The 15,000-nt window shown below is 44.1% G+C and overlaps 1 protein-coding gene across 9 annotated transcripts in view; it reads left to right on the forward strand.

The window, feature by feature from the left end:
• The window catches only part of LOC130163679 (SH3 and multiple ankyrin repeat domains protein 2-like), a 193,884-nt gene that overhangs the window by 132,179 nt on the left and 46,705 nt on the right, over positions 1-15,000 (forward strand). For all 9 annotated transcript variants that reach the window (XM_056368132.1, XM_056368543.1, XM_056368626.1 and 6 more), the window contains 3 exons: positions 1-79; positions 2,921-3,034; positions 7,570-7,651. The exon at positions 1-79 is cut by the window's left edge and continues 61 nt beyond it. In XM_056368132.1, coding sequence (XP_056224107.1) covers positions 1-79; positions 2,921-3,034; positions 7,570-7,651 — 275 coding nt within the window. The remainder of the gene's footprint in view (positions 80-2,920; positions 3,035-7,569; positions 7,652-15,000) is intronic.

A 15,000-nucleotide genomic window follows, 5' to 3' on the forward strand; every position in this document is an offset into this window, starting at 1 on the left:
AGACATTTTGTGGTCGTTCGCCCGTACACCGCTCAGGCCGAGGGAGAGATCAACCTCTACAAGAGCGACAGGGTCAAAGGTGAGGGCGGGAAATGACCTCAGTTTATTTGACCTCCAGTATAATTTGTGTTTTTCAAGTATCTGTAAAAATCAACAACACACACACACACACACACACACACACACACACACACACACCTAGACCTACTGCAGGAGACACAGCATGTGTGACCCTGCAAACACAACCAGTGATGTCATATCTTTATTTAATTAAAGGTCTCTACACCACAGTGAAGAAGCACAGACAGAAAACACAGGAAACACTGATCACTCAAGAATCATCATCAGAATAAACTTAAAGTAGCTAAAGTAGAACGAACAAATACTCATTATTTCAGAATAACATTTATTGTATTAATTGATGCATTAATGTTGCAGCTGTGTAGCTTCATCTGAAATACTACATCATCTTTTATTTATTGATTGATTATATTTGTTAATGTTTTTGTATTAACGATCCGAATCTGCAAAACAAATTCTAATAACCAGGAACTAAAGCTGTGAAATAAAGTGCCAGCGACTCCGACCGTAGTCCAGGTGTAGTCCGAGTGTAGTCCAGGCGTAGTTTGGGTGTAGTCCGGGTGTAGTCCAGGTGTAGTCCAGGTGTAGTCCAGGCGTAGTCCAGGTGTAGTCCGGGCATAGTCCAGGTGTAGTCCAGGCATAGTCCAGGTGTAGTCCAGGTGTAGTCCAGGTGTAGTCCAGGTGTAGTCCGGGTGTTTCATGTCCACAGAGCAGCTGTGTGTCGGGTCACTCACTGAGTTTGAATCTGATGATCACTGTGGTGACGTTTGCGGTGAACAGGTATCACACGTGCTGATGGCAGCAAAGCAACAGTCTCCATGGAAACAGTAGAATTTGACTGCTGCAAATCCCTTAAATCTTTCCTTAAATAAGGAAAAACACCCTTAAGTAACACCCTCAGCTAAGTAAATTGGGAAACTTAAGGTGTTTTATTCAACTTCAATACCAGCAGTTGATTTTTTTTTAATGCTAATGCTAAAGATGACATCATATAATTAATATATTTATTGTGGCACTATATGAACTGTGTTGTCAGTATTTTCTCTCCATAATCTCTGTATCTTAGTGTCTGGAGCCACAGAACTTTATTACTGATCCAGTTTTATCTATTCGGAGTTCAGTTACTCCACAGTCCTGTTCCTGAAACTCTCCACGCGTCACCGATCGGTCGCCGCAGACTCCTGCTGTGCAGCCGAACACTGTTCCCAAAACCTTCGTTCTGAATCTAGTGGAGATCTTAAAGTTTTCACAAACACAAAATATAAATGAATGAATTTTGAGGAAATGAGTATAAAATTATTTAGATTATTTCCATTTGAAGGATCAATGCAGGATTGAAAAGCATCTGAATATTTCACTCAGTGAGAACGTCACATAGCTTCAATGAGCTGGAGCCAGATGATACAGAATAAACTGAGAGAGAGGAGGCTCTGATCCTCTCTTCTGATTGGCTGACTGTTTTCTGAGTGATCCAATAAAAATATAGCAGATTACAGGTAAAAACACTCAGAGGAACCAAATCCTGCAAGGTTTGGATGGTGGGTCCAGGTGGGCGGGGCTTGGTGACTGCTTTGTTGTGACATCACAAAGTTCCAGAAGTCCTGACGGCTGGTTTTAAGGCTCAGTTTCTGAATACAGGCTGTGTGCATTTCTCTGTGGACTGAGGCTTTGATACTTTCACAGTATTAATATAGAAGCTAGAGCTGATCTATAATCACACTACACATGGACACAGACCTTTACACTGGAGGAGCTTTAAAGCTGCTGAAGAGGAAGAAACCTGTTTGTAAATGAAGTCAAATGAGAATCAAACGAACCGTGACTGTAAAAAATTCCCTCATTATTCCTTCATGGGTGTAAAATCTGCAGATGCTGTGTTGTCAGGTTTCATCATTGTGACATTTCAGAATAGCTTTCTTTTGGTTTTAGAGGAAGATGTAAAGAGATTCGGCTCATTAACAAACCAAACTGTACGTGAAATTTCCAGATGTTTCCAAAACACCTGGGTTGGCAGCAGAACCTCCACGTCTCCACACACACTGATGTTTAAACTTTTTTTTTGTGAGACTGAGCTTGTCGACATTTCCAGCAGCAGCAGCTGAGACTTCCTGCAGCTCACACGGTTAATCCATGACATTTTATCAAAGCCTCAAAATAAATTTGTGAGTCTGATTCTTGTTAATGATGCGACCCGTTTATCGGCTGCTGATGAGACTGTCACATTCTTGTTTTCATGGTTCTGACGCTGTCAACACGTTTGTACTTAATATTCAAGTGTGGCATTTAAATGAAGAGCTTTTAATGATCTCTGGAGACGCTCTGTTCTCTTCTTTCTTTTTTGTTCCTCCACGCCGGCGACAGTCAGAGCGGCAGCCATATTGTTTTCAGGTTGTCCGTCCGGCCCCATTCTCGTGGACACAATATCTCAGAAACACCTTGTCGGATCTTCTTCATATTTTGCACAAACACTCACTCGGTTTCAAGGATGTGCTGATTAGATTTTAGTCGCTAAAGGTCAAAGGTCAAGGTCACAGGGAGTTCACTCTTCCAGGGAACTCCTTCAAATTTTGCACAAATGTCCATTTAGACTGAAGAACAAACTGATTAGACTTTCAAAGGTCAAGGTCACCTTGACCTCAGAAAACACTTTTCAACCCACAGAAATTATAACAAAATTTCACACTAATGGTTCTGAAACAGGGATGTAACCTGGAACTAGACTGAGGGGCGGAGGGATACGACCATGTGGAGGTGATTCTTGTCGTTCTGTGAAACTAACGTGGTTTTTCCTTCCTCTCCTCTCTCTCTCTCTCTCTCTCTCTCTCTGGCCTTGGTCCAGTTCTGAGCATCGGAGAGGGGGGTTTCTGGGAGGGCAGCGCCCATGGCCAGGTGGGCTGGTTTCCAGCCGACTGTGTGGAGGAGATCCCGGCCAAGGCCACCGAGGAGAGGAGCTGTAAGTCTGATCACTTGGGGCTGTGTGTCGGTTGGAGGTGGGACATTGACTTATGTAGGACACGCACTGTTTGCCATCACCCCAGTTTTGAGGGGGTGGGGGAGGTGGGGGTGGGGGAGGGGTTTCAAAGAGCAGGAGCTGAGGCTAAATGCTGCAGGTTCCTGAAGCGCTGTGATGGCACGTGGCCTCTTTCTCTCCAGTGCATGAGCTGCATGTGTCTCTCTCCCAGTCTCTCTCTCTCTCTCTCTGTCTCCCCGGGCTGTGGTGCACAAAGCTAAGCACTACATGGCCCTGCTAACTCAGCTGTGCTCTGATGTCCTCCGGGTGCAAGCTAATGAACATATCACGGCACGCTCCGTCCCCCATAAACATCAGATTCCTCCCTGTCCTCGCGTTCTCTCCCTCTCCCTCCCTCTCTCTCTCTCTCCCTCCCTCCCTCTCTCTCTCTCTCTCTCTCTCTCTCTCAGTGAGTGTCTGCGGGAGCGAGCAGGTTTTTAGAAAGGACCCGTCGTCCCTCTGTCTGTCCTACTCTCTGCCTCGGTCCACAATCTTTTTCATCCTCTGGCGTTCGCTTCTCTGACAGTGTTTAATTATTGACATTATCACAAAGTACAGTGTTGCTAGAGTCGACTCCCCGACTCCCACCCGTCCTCTGAGTCTGAGGAGTGTCGGCAGTGATAGAGGCAGATGGGGAGCAACTTGTTCTCCTCTCTCTCTGGCTGTTTGCCCTCTTCTGGGTGGTTTATTCTAAAGCCTAACCCGAGGCCACTGGCACGGGGGGGGGCTCCTCTCACACTGTGGCACATCCAAATTGCCCCCAGGTCTGCCTGCAAACAAAGCCTGTTTGAAAATGGGAGCACAGTATGGTGGCGTTCAAAGACCTGTTCAAAGGCGGCTTCGGCCAAGGCCACGGGCCACAGGCCACGCTCGTGTGTGTGTGTGTGTGTGTGTGTGTGTGTGTGACACATTGAAGCCATAGTGTAGATTTAATCCTTCACTTCATCATCAGCTGATGTTCAGCAAATATTCATCTCTAAAGGAACAGTTTGACATTTTGGGAAATACACCCACTCACTTCGGATATTATTGAGCATGGAGCTGGAAGCAGGAAGTGTGTTAACAGTTGGTATCTGCTCAGAACTGTTTCATCTTTTTATCTTTTTACACAAAAACTGAGTGAAATAAAAAAAACAACAACAACAGAGAAAAGTGTTTATTTGCAAGTTTAGATATGAATCTTCTGTATCGCCCACATGTGAAGTCTGAAACTTATCAGGGTTTTACCTCTTAACTTTCCATCGTCCAACTCCCACACACACACACACACACACACACAACACACACACACACACACACACACACACACACACACACACACTAGTTTAACTTAAACACCTTCAGCGTCTAATCCCTCTCGTTCAGTAGATGCTTAGACACACTTTGTTAGGGTTCAGGTTTGGACCCCTGGGAACATTTGAAGAGCTATGTATGTGGGAAACACATGAGGAAACACACACACACACACACACACACACACACACACACACACACACATACACACACAGCTCAGTCGTAGTGTCAGGGGGCATCAGTCTCTCAGACCAGAAAGCAAATGCTGCAGATTGAAGTGAAAGCTTTAATTTGTGTGACTGAGCTGATAGTGAACAGCAGCAGGACCTGGACCAGAGCAGGACCTGGACCAGAGGAGGGCCTGGTACCAGAGCAGGACCTGGACCAGAGGAGGGCCTGGTACCAGAGCAGGACCTGGACCAGAGCAGGACCTGGACCAGAGCAGGACCTGGTACCAGAGCAGGACCTGGTACCAGAGCAGGACCTGGACCAGAGCAGGACCTGGTACCAGGGAAGGACCTGGACCAGAGCAGGACCTGGACCAGAGCAGGACCTGGACCAGAGCAGGACCTGGACCAGAGCAGGACCTGGACTACAGCAGTTAAAGGGACTAAAATTCTTTGTGACGTACAAGAACAACAACAACAGACGGTGTCATGGCCGCCTCCGACAAAATATGGTCACTGGCAGATTGAGGCTCGTTAGCGTGGTTGTTCGTTAGCTAACCTGACGAGGAAATGTGATTTGATGGTTTAATAACTGTCTTCATTTAGAAAAGAAAATTAAGTAAAAAGTACGAGGCAGTTCAGGGCCGGACGAACCTCCCATGGGGCCCAAGGGCAAAAACAAGCCGTATGTCCCCCTTCATCTCCGTATACCTTTACCTGCAGACGACACATGTGAAGATTATATTTCATCTAGAGACCTAATGAACATCCAGTGCTGCCACAGAAGGAAGGACGTGTCTCCATCAGTATTTGGTGATTAGAAAAATAACTTTACGTCACTTTAAAAATGTCAAACCAAATAACACTAGAGGAAGTGGAGGCTTGGACCCCTGAACAATGAGAAATATAAAATTAGAAGTTTGACCTGTTGATGGCGCTAGAGCAAAGTAAAGTTATCTCAGTTCATCCTCAGGGGAGCACGAACGTCTGAGCCGCACGTGTTGTTGAGATATTTTACTAAAGACAACAAACGTCGACCTCGTAGTCAGGATCAACATCACCAGCAGGTGGATCCTCTGGGGACAGTGAATGTCTGTATAATCCAGCAGCTGTTGACACACGTCAGGTTGGATGAAAATAAATGACAGTTTTTAGGAGTTTAAAATCACATGATCCGAACAGAGCAAAACAAAACTGAGACAGTAAAACGAGAACAGATCCGTCCATCACGTTTCCAGTGACAGGTGAAGCAGCTGTGCGGCCAATCAGAATGCAGGAAAGTGATGATGTTGTCCCAGAACGAGGCTGAACTGAGTGATGTCCCATTTGGCAAATATGTGTCGCATCAATTCCTCCATCTCATTCTCGCATCTCTCCCTCGCGCTGGGAGGTGAAATACGAGTGAGGGAGAGGAGAGGAGGGAAAAATAAAGAGCGGGAAGGAGTCCAGGGAGGGCTGCTCTACACACACACACACACATACACATACACACACACACACACACACACACACACACACACACACACACACACACATGCTTGCAGTATAAACACCTGACAGAACAAAGACACATACAGATGCAGTGTAACATCCATATATTACAACATACAAATACTCTATGTTTATGCACACACACAAACACACACACACACACACACACACACATATGCACACACCTACCATGCAGCACCATCTGTATTGATCTGTGACCATAGAAACCAGCTGGCTGCAGTTGCTATGGAGTGTGACCGTGTTGTGGTTATACTACTCTCTCTCTCTCTCTCTCTCTCTCTCCATACACATTAACTAAATGTTTTCTTTCTTTCTTCTTCCTTCTTTTTCTTTAAAAAACAGAACTAGAACCCAGTTTGTTTTTGTGTTTTATCTCTATTGGTCGATCATCTACATCCGCCCTCCTCCATCTGACGACTGTGGACGTAGAGTCGGGTGTGTGTGTGTGTGTGTGTGTGTGTGTGTGTGTGGGGTGGGGGGGTTGAATGGAAAAAAAAAATGTTCCTGTAAAGATGACAAGATCTAAGCCGGATCAGAGGAGATGGAGTTTCTGTGAAAGTGTGACAGCTGGTGTGAGAGAGTATGTGAAGGACGGCGAGGGAGGAGGAGATGATGAAGGCGGTGAATAGGACAAATAGATGAGACAGGAGGCGTCTTCACTCTGGAGGTCATGTGTGTGTCTACACGGCACTTTTGACAATCTGTCTTCAGCCTGTGAAAATATCTAGTTTCATTCTGCTGCACAGGAACTGTAGCTGTCGGAGAAAGGAGGACTGAGACATTGTTTTGATCGGCGTGAGGAGCTCGTTCATCTTGATTAAACCAGCATATGATGAAATGCGTCGCAGTAGTTGAGGCCTTTTGCTTCTGTGTTTATCTTCTGTTCATTCGTAGAGTTGTAAACTGGCAGGTCAGAGGGTCAAGTGTCTTATTTCTCTGTGTATGAGTCAGTGTTGCCGACCTCTGGATCCTCTCAGTTTGCAGTGATGTTAATTGCAGCTCCTCTACATCAAGACAGTCTGAGCTGTTTTCAACTTTCTCAAATTATCCGTAAATGTTTCTAAAAATCTGATATTTGCTGTTGATTTCAGGAATAAATAAACTAACGTCAGCTGTATTTCCTAGAGGGTACAGAGGAGAACAGCACGTCAGTGATTTTCAGGGTCATACTCAAGAATCTAAAGCTGCACTAATAAATATTTTCATATTTGAAAACATCAAATGAGTGATGAGAGACAGAGTTCTACTTCGTCCAGAGTGTTGATCTCACTCTGCTGGATCTCCGTTAGACACGTTTTGTGTTTCACAATGTAAATGAACATTTCTCCTGAAGAATAATTCTCCCTAAAAAACTTGTGATAAGATCCCTGATCCTGAGGATGCAGTGGAGAGAGTGCAGCACCATATTAAAGCGGTATTTGTCAGGGGTCAAAGGTCAGGGGTTTAGGTTGGGGTTTAGTTACAGTCGCGTTGTGAATGTTAATCTCGTTCTCTGTGATTTGACAGATTCGAGAGCGGACCGCGCCGACAGACGGAAACTCTTCAGACACTACACTGTGGGCTCGTACGACAGCTTCGACGCCTCCAGGTAAAACCTCACACACACACACACACACACACACACACGCACGCTCATCTTCACATCATGTAACATCCTCTGTACTGTACATATAAACGTGTATAATACCATGTATGAATGATTGAAGATTTTTCGGTACCACTTCACAATCAGACTTCTCTTATAAAGGATTTATAAATGGTTTATAATCAGGTTATTAATTCAGTTGTTAACAATTTATAAATCATAATTAAACAATTTTAAACAAGTTATAACAGTTTTCATACATTGATGCAGGCTCACTATTTGGCAAGGTCAAGTTAATGCGTCCTACTCATTAATCTGACTAATGAGTTACTACCATTTATAACTGGTAAAAGAAGCCTTATAGTAAAGTGTGAAACGAGTTTCTCGTTATAAATAATAGTAACTCATTAATAAAATATGTCACATCAACACCTGTGATCATGACAAGGACGGCTGCTGAGAGCATGTCAAGGAAAACGATACAGCCGAGGACGAACAGCATGAATCATCATGTGATATGATCATGTGATCTGCCGTAATTTGATCTGTCAAATGAAACTGTTTGACCATTAAGATGCTGAAGATGGTTAATTACGAGTAACTGAACAAACGTGTGATGAAGCAGCAGCTACAGACGCTGATGATGGAAGAAACAAAGAGATATGAGGCTGAACGGTTCAGATACATGTGGGCTCACTATTTGGCAAGCAGCAGATCACTGTTGACCTTCTTATCTAATGTGTTATACCAGCTTGTAAACTGTTTTTTAAAATCCTTTGTAAGTGGAGTCTGTTTCTGTCTGTTTCGGGAGGCTGGTTTTAGTCTAAACATTTACACACAAACACAAAATCTACACGCTAATCTCCTGTTTCTTTACATTAAGCTGCTGAGTTCACAATCAGAAACCGTTCCTCTGTTGTTCTGGGAAAGAAAAAAGAAAAGCTCTAATAGGAAAAGAGGATTTAAGGTTCAACCCTTCAGCTGAGTGAAAAGTTCTGTCTAATGCTACTTGACGTTGAATCCCAAGGTCTCCATCGTCTTCTGCTCTCAAGTTATTCTGCTCCTCCCCTCTCCTCTATTCTCCGCTGTCACATCCACTTCAATACAGGCTGCGCTGCAAACAAAGATGGATGTGTACTCCAGTGTGTGTGTGTGTGTGTGTGTGTGTGTGTGTGTGTGTGTGGGGGGGGGGGTTTATTCTCCATCGTGAACAAATCCTCTTTAGCAGAATCAATCACGCAGGTGAGCTGAATGTCGTTGCGGGAGCTTGAATATGAATGAGCTCGGGCTTGTGTTTGATCACACCAGGTCACCTGTCTGACATCATCAGGCAGGCAGCGGCTTTTCCCAGGCAGAGCAGTGTGCAGTGATTTTAACCCATGCATATATATACATACAGAAAATGGCCGACAGTCTGTCCTCGGTCTGACGTGGAGGAAGAGATGTTGCAGAGAATGAGACGTTCTTCGACTTGCACAAACGTTTGCCTTAGAAAGAGATGAATATTCTGTCCTTGTGTGGGGACATTATGCTTTATTTATTTCTGTATTTATTTATTTGTATCCCCATTAGCTTCCACACGGCAGTCTCTACAGTTATTAAAATCACACTGCATCAATAAAACTGAAAAAACAAAACAAAATAATTAAAATAACTCGACATGTGAAGCAATAAACAATAATAACGCACAATGAAAACTAAATCAAATGCACATTAACAAGAAGAAAAGATCATTAAAGCTACAGAGACCACAGTAACATATAGAGGACATTCATCCAATTTTGTTTTAGTGACTTAAAATAAAATCTACTGATGTAAATAAGGAGCAGATTCCAAGCAGAAGAAGTTTCATAAAGAAGATTTCGCATGAATAACAAGTTTTTAATTTTCTGCCACTTACAGGAACATCAGCCATGTTTGTTCAGCGTTAAAATTCAGTTGTCATACAAACATGTTGCCTATAGTTTTATAAAAAAAATTGCAAATGTTTCTTATCAATATTGATTAATCTGCAGCAAAGCAGATTGCTTCTGTTTGGATATTACAAAATATTGGTGATAAAAAAAAACAAACAGTTCCTGTATTCACGTCTTGTAGTAAAAGTTGTAAAAGTTTGAGTATAATTTTGAAGCACTTGTGCTTTACTCAAGTATTTCTATTTTGTGCTTCTTCATCTCAGAGGTTAATATTTAGTTTTTATGGACAAAATATATGATAATCTTGAAGAGTATAATATGCTGTTATAGATTAAATTACCTTATGCAGTCAAAATAGTCAAATACCAATGTGTTAATGCATTAATACAAAATAATCCTTTAAAGCTCCTCCAGTGTAAAGGTCTGTGTCCATGTGTAGTGTGATTATAGATCAGCTCTAGCTTCTATATTAATACTGTGAAAGTATCAAAGCCTCAGTCCACAGAGAAATGCACACAGCCTGTATTCAGAAACTGAGCCTTAAAACCAGCCGTCAGGACTTCTGGAACTTTGTGATGTCACAACAAAGCAGTCACCAAGCCCCGCCCACCTGGACCCACCATCCAAACTTTGCAGGATTTGGTTTCTCTGAGTGTTTTTACCTGAAATCTGCTATATTTTTATTGGATCACTCAGAAAACAGTCAGCCAATCAGAAGAGAGGCTCAGAGCCTCCTCTCTTCTGATTGGCTCACCGACCTGTTGTTACTAGAGCTCCAGAGAGAAGCCTGAGAGAGGAGATGTAAAAAAACACTGAGATGGTTTTTGGTTCTTAAAACCACAAATATTTCTTCTTATGGATCAAGATATGGACCTTTAATATAATAATATAAGACTTTGCAAAGGACCATTGAGCACAAATATAAGTTTACCTCTGATACTTTAATAGTAAAGTAAAATTCCTTAAGCGGGACTTGTAACAAGGTGTTTTCACTTTGTGGTCGTGCTGTTTTCATTGAGCTAAATGAGCTGAACTTCAGAGTTTGTGTCACCTCCTGTTCAAGGAAATAAATGACCCAGTTTTGCATCCAAAGAGCCGCATTATAAGGTATTTGTCTGTGTCATCATCAGTCCTTTTTATGATTCTAACCTCACATGTTGACGGCCTTTAATCAGCTAATGGAAGCCTCTAACAGGCCTCCACCAGTCGTAACGCATCTGAAGTCTGACCAAGCCTGAAACAACCTGCTGATTAAATTGAGGAGTGTAATTCTGGCAGCTCCTGTAAGAGATTAAAAACAGCAAACACACTCAGAAGTCTAATTCAACCCAAGCAGGACGGGACAGAGATGATCAGCGACTAAACAACATAACAAAAGAGCAGACCGTTGTAATGATATATGAAATGTAGAGATGAGTATAGTGGTGAGGCAGTGAAGGACAGTCTGACATTTCCCTCATTACGCTGCTGGGTTTCCTCTGGCAGGCACAGTGAACATGCTGGGCGGCAGTTTTTCCAGTAAGTGTCCAATATGGGTCAAGGTGAACCCTCTCTCACCCGGCGCTGGTCGACCCATGACTAAAGACCCACGTGACATTAAAGGTCCAGAGGAAATCTCAGCTGGAAGTGAAACGTTAACCTGGATATAGACCGAGCCGTGATGATTCCAGCTCTGTTTCCCCCAAAGGATCAATCAGACTGTGGGATATTTCTCTCCACCGCCAGATATTCAAATATTGTTATGTTCATTTTGGTTTTTTTAAGGGCGCCGTTACATTTTGCATGAGACAGGAACTTTCCAGGTCTGTGTGTTTACAGGCAGGAAGAATGCGCCAGAGAGGAGTTTGATCTCCACTCACAAATGAAAAGGAGTTAAACTGAGCTGCAGGTAGCAGCGAGACATCAGAGACATCATGATGTCTTCACACAGAGCCGACTGTCCAACGGCACGTCAAACGCTCTGCACGCTGCGTGTGCTGATGACTGAGAAACGGTGAAACCTTGACTTTACAGGTCAAGGTTTAGCACAGACGTCAGCTGCGTCCCAGTTCAGGGTCTGGTCTACGGAGGATTTTCTTTTTTTAAGTCATTTTCGCCTTTATTCTGATAGTACAGAGGGGGGGGGGGGGTGACATGCAGCAAAGGGCCGTGTGTCGGAGTCGAACTGTTGGCGGTTAGGACTGAGCCCATCTGGTGCACGCTCGACCGAGGATTTTCCCGCCCTTACTTAGTCTCTTGGTTTTAACAGTCGAACCGTTCGCTGTTTGAACCGAGCTGAAACACAAAACTTACGTTTAACAGTGTTATCCCCAGACTCTCTGTCCGGGGTTGTTTGCTTTCGTTACTGGCGTGCGGTGAATCTTGGGATATGTTGGATGCACCTGTTGGATTCTTCGTTGTCCAGGAAAAGAAGGAGCCTTTGAAATGGGACAGCGTAGTTGAAGGACGTGGTCCCTGAGCGGAGACACAGCTGTAGTGTGCAGGATCCTTCCTCGTTGACTGAGGCTGGTGAGACGGAGGGGGAGGGAAACCCAGAAGTGGATATTTGTACATGATGCATCAGCTCTGTGTTGTTTAAGACAAACCGCTGATGACGCTGCTGCCTGAGGAGTCATTGTAGAGTCACATGACACAGATGAATGCATGAGGAAGGAGCCGGTGACTGTGGGTGCTGTGGTGTGTTCCCCATGAAAGAATAGACGTCCGTATCCACAGTGACGGATGGTTCAGCTCGCATCATTTCCTCCACCAGTCATCACTTACGCAGAATAAGAGTTTGACGACTGTCTCTAAGGACTGCGCCCTTGAGCCAGACCTCCAGACTCCATTAAAAAGTTACACACAGACAGAAGAGGAACGTCTGCCAAAAAAAACAAAAACAAAAACATAACCATTGCATTGCAGACAGAAGCTGTCCTCGTCCTCTCATCTGTAAATACTCCCAGACCGAGGCGGCGTGCTCCCTGAGGAAAGCTTGCTCTGTCCCTCGTCCCGCATGTTCTGCTTTGTTGTGATGAAGCAGCCTCATTGTATGTGTGTTGTGCCCCCCCCCCCCCCCCACCCCTCCCTCCCCGCTCGCCACTTGTTGAACAATATGACACTTCTGATAAAGTGTCAGGCCTCTTCTCTGCACCGCTGTGCTGCGCTGACCTATCCAAGCTGCCGCCGTGTCAGATTTGGGCGATGAAGGTGTGATTACCACTGACCGCCCACTGTGGGCCAGAGGAAGTGAGTGTGTGTGTGTGTGTGTGTGTGTGTGTGTGTGTGTGTGTGAGGGAATGCTGGGAGATAACCTTCAGTGTGTCGGCAGTGCGGGCCTCCTTGCTCTCTAGACAGATTGCGTTGCTAAGGGAACTGTTGCTAGGATGGCAGTTGCACCTCTCTCTCCTGCTTTATCCCCCCCCCGTCTCTCTCTCTCTCTCTCTCTCTCTCTCTTCCCACGTGTCTATTGAGTGTAATCCTTGCACCTAACACAAGCTGAGCGACGCTCCTCACAGAAAACTCCTCAGGCTGCAGGAGCAAACTCGGCCTTTAAGTCGCACCTCTCCCCACGACCGGTCACCTGACCAGCTCTGCTTCACAGCCCAGACCAGTTTCACCACACCACACCACACCAGGCCTGGACCACGATCACTGCAGGAAGTGAGAGCAGGAACGTACCATTTCATGTTCGCATGGTCCAAAAGATTGAGATGGGGGGGGGGGTGTCAGATTGGACAGTTGACTGTTTATTTTTGGAGTGATCTTGAGAAGCTGCTTCAACATATGGAGTAAAAACACAACAGCAGCTGCAGCAGTGGAGGTTATAGGCAAACACAGCTGCAGTCACCCTTTAGCTACGTCCACACTGCTACGTTTAATTTTAAAACGCATCTATTTAGCTACGTTTTCACCTCCCGTCCACACGACCTGCCGTTTCCGAGACCCGAAAAGAGACTTTCAGAAACTCTGCTGGACCAGTTTTATTTTCACAACTCTGGGGTTGTGCTTTAGTTTGAAAACTCTACTGTTACGTTTTATTTTGAAAACTCTGGGGTTGTGTTTTATTTTGAAAACTCTGGTGTTATGTTTTATTTTAAAAACTCTGGAGTCGTGTTTTATTTTGAAAACTCTGGGGTTGTATTTTAATTTGACAACTCTGGGGTTGTTTTGTAGTCTGGAGGGACAGAAACTGAGAACTTTGTAAACGATGAGGTCACACCCACGCTCTCTCCTGATTGGCTGTCATCAGCCTGGACTACCAGTGCTGAATACATTCAATGATAATGAATGTGTTACTGACCTTGTTGTCTTTGTTAACAGCTGTTGTTCACTTACATTCTCTGTTTTAATGCTACAAATGTCTTTCCTGTTCCTCCTTCAGAGGATTTACTGCAGAAGATACAATCTACTTCCTGCTTACACCGGCTCGCACATGCTCAGTGTAGGTCGCTCCTGTATGTGTGTTTTCAGGTGTGTTAGTCTGGGCGGAGATTGTTTACGTCATAGTCCAGGCGTCAATGCAACCCCAGAGTTTTCAAAATAAAACAGGTCCAGCAGAGTCTCCAAAAGTTTCGGTGCTCGAAAGCTCCGGACTCGTGTGGACGGGAGGTGAAAACTTAGCTAAAGACGCGTGTTTTCAAACAAATCTGGTCATGCAAGTAGCTGATCTATTGCTAGTTCATCTAACCGCCATGTTTGAAAAGCTACAACAGGCTGTTCCTGCAGGAAACATGCGCATGTGATGATTCTCTTCCAGTGGCCATGTGCTGTCCGAAAATACTACACACCCTAAACACCTCATCAGTCTCTCAGTGTTTGTGTGGATCCTGCAGAGGGAAGAAGGGGCCGGCTGAACAAAACATCTTAAGTTTTCTACTTAAGTCTGACACTTTTAATTTCTCAGGTTTAATTTCTCCTTAGCTGAGGGAGTTACTGTAGGGTGTTGCACAAAATCTCTTAAAAGGTTTCCTTAGTTAAAGGGAAAAGTTAAGAAATTTACAGCAATGAAAGAGATTTTACAGCAGTAAAATTCTACTGTTTCCATGGAGACTGTTGATTAGCACCTGTGATACCTGTTTTCTCATCCTCCCGTTGTTTTTGCAGGAACTTCAGCAGGTGAACTTTGGTCACTAAGGTGTTTTGTGCAACAATTTAACTGACTCCTTAAGTTTAAGACTAAAATAAGGAGAAAACCTCAAATATTTAAGTGAGCATTTTAAGGAAATCTTAAGAAGAAGACTTAAGATTGTTTGTGCAACTGTTTTTAATTTTAAGGAAACCTTAACTCTAACTAAGGAAAGTCTTAACCTAAGGTGTTTTGTGCAGCTGGCTCCTGATATTTAAAGGAAAAAAAGTAACGTTTACACAAAAGAAGAAATGAGTTTGATTTGAATAAAGTCAAGAGAAGAAGAGATGAGAGTGATTGGGAAACAATAAGGACAACAGAGATGTAAG

This window comes from Seriola aureovittata, chromosome 1, assembly GCF_021018895.1.
Source record: "Seriola aureovittata isolate HTS-2021-v1 ecotype China chromosome 1, ASM2101889v1, whole genome shotgun sequence".
NCBI classification, from domain to species: domain Eukaryota; kingdom Metazoa; phylum Chordata; class Actinopteri; order Carangiformes; family Carangidae; genus Seriola; species Seriola aureovittata.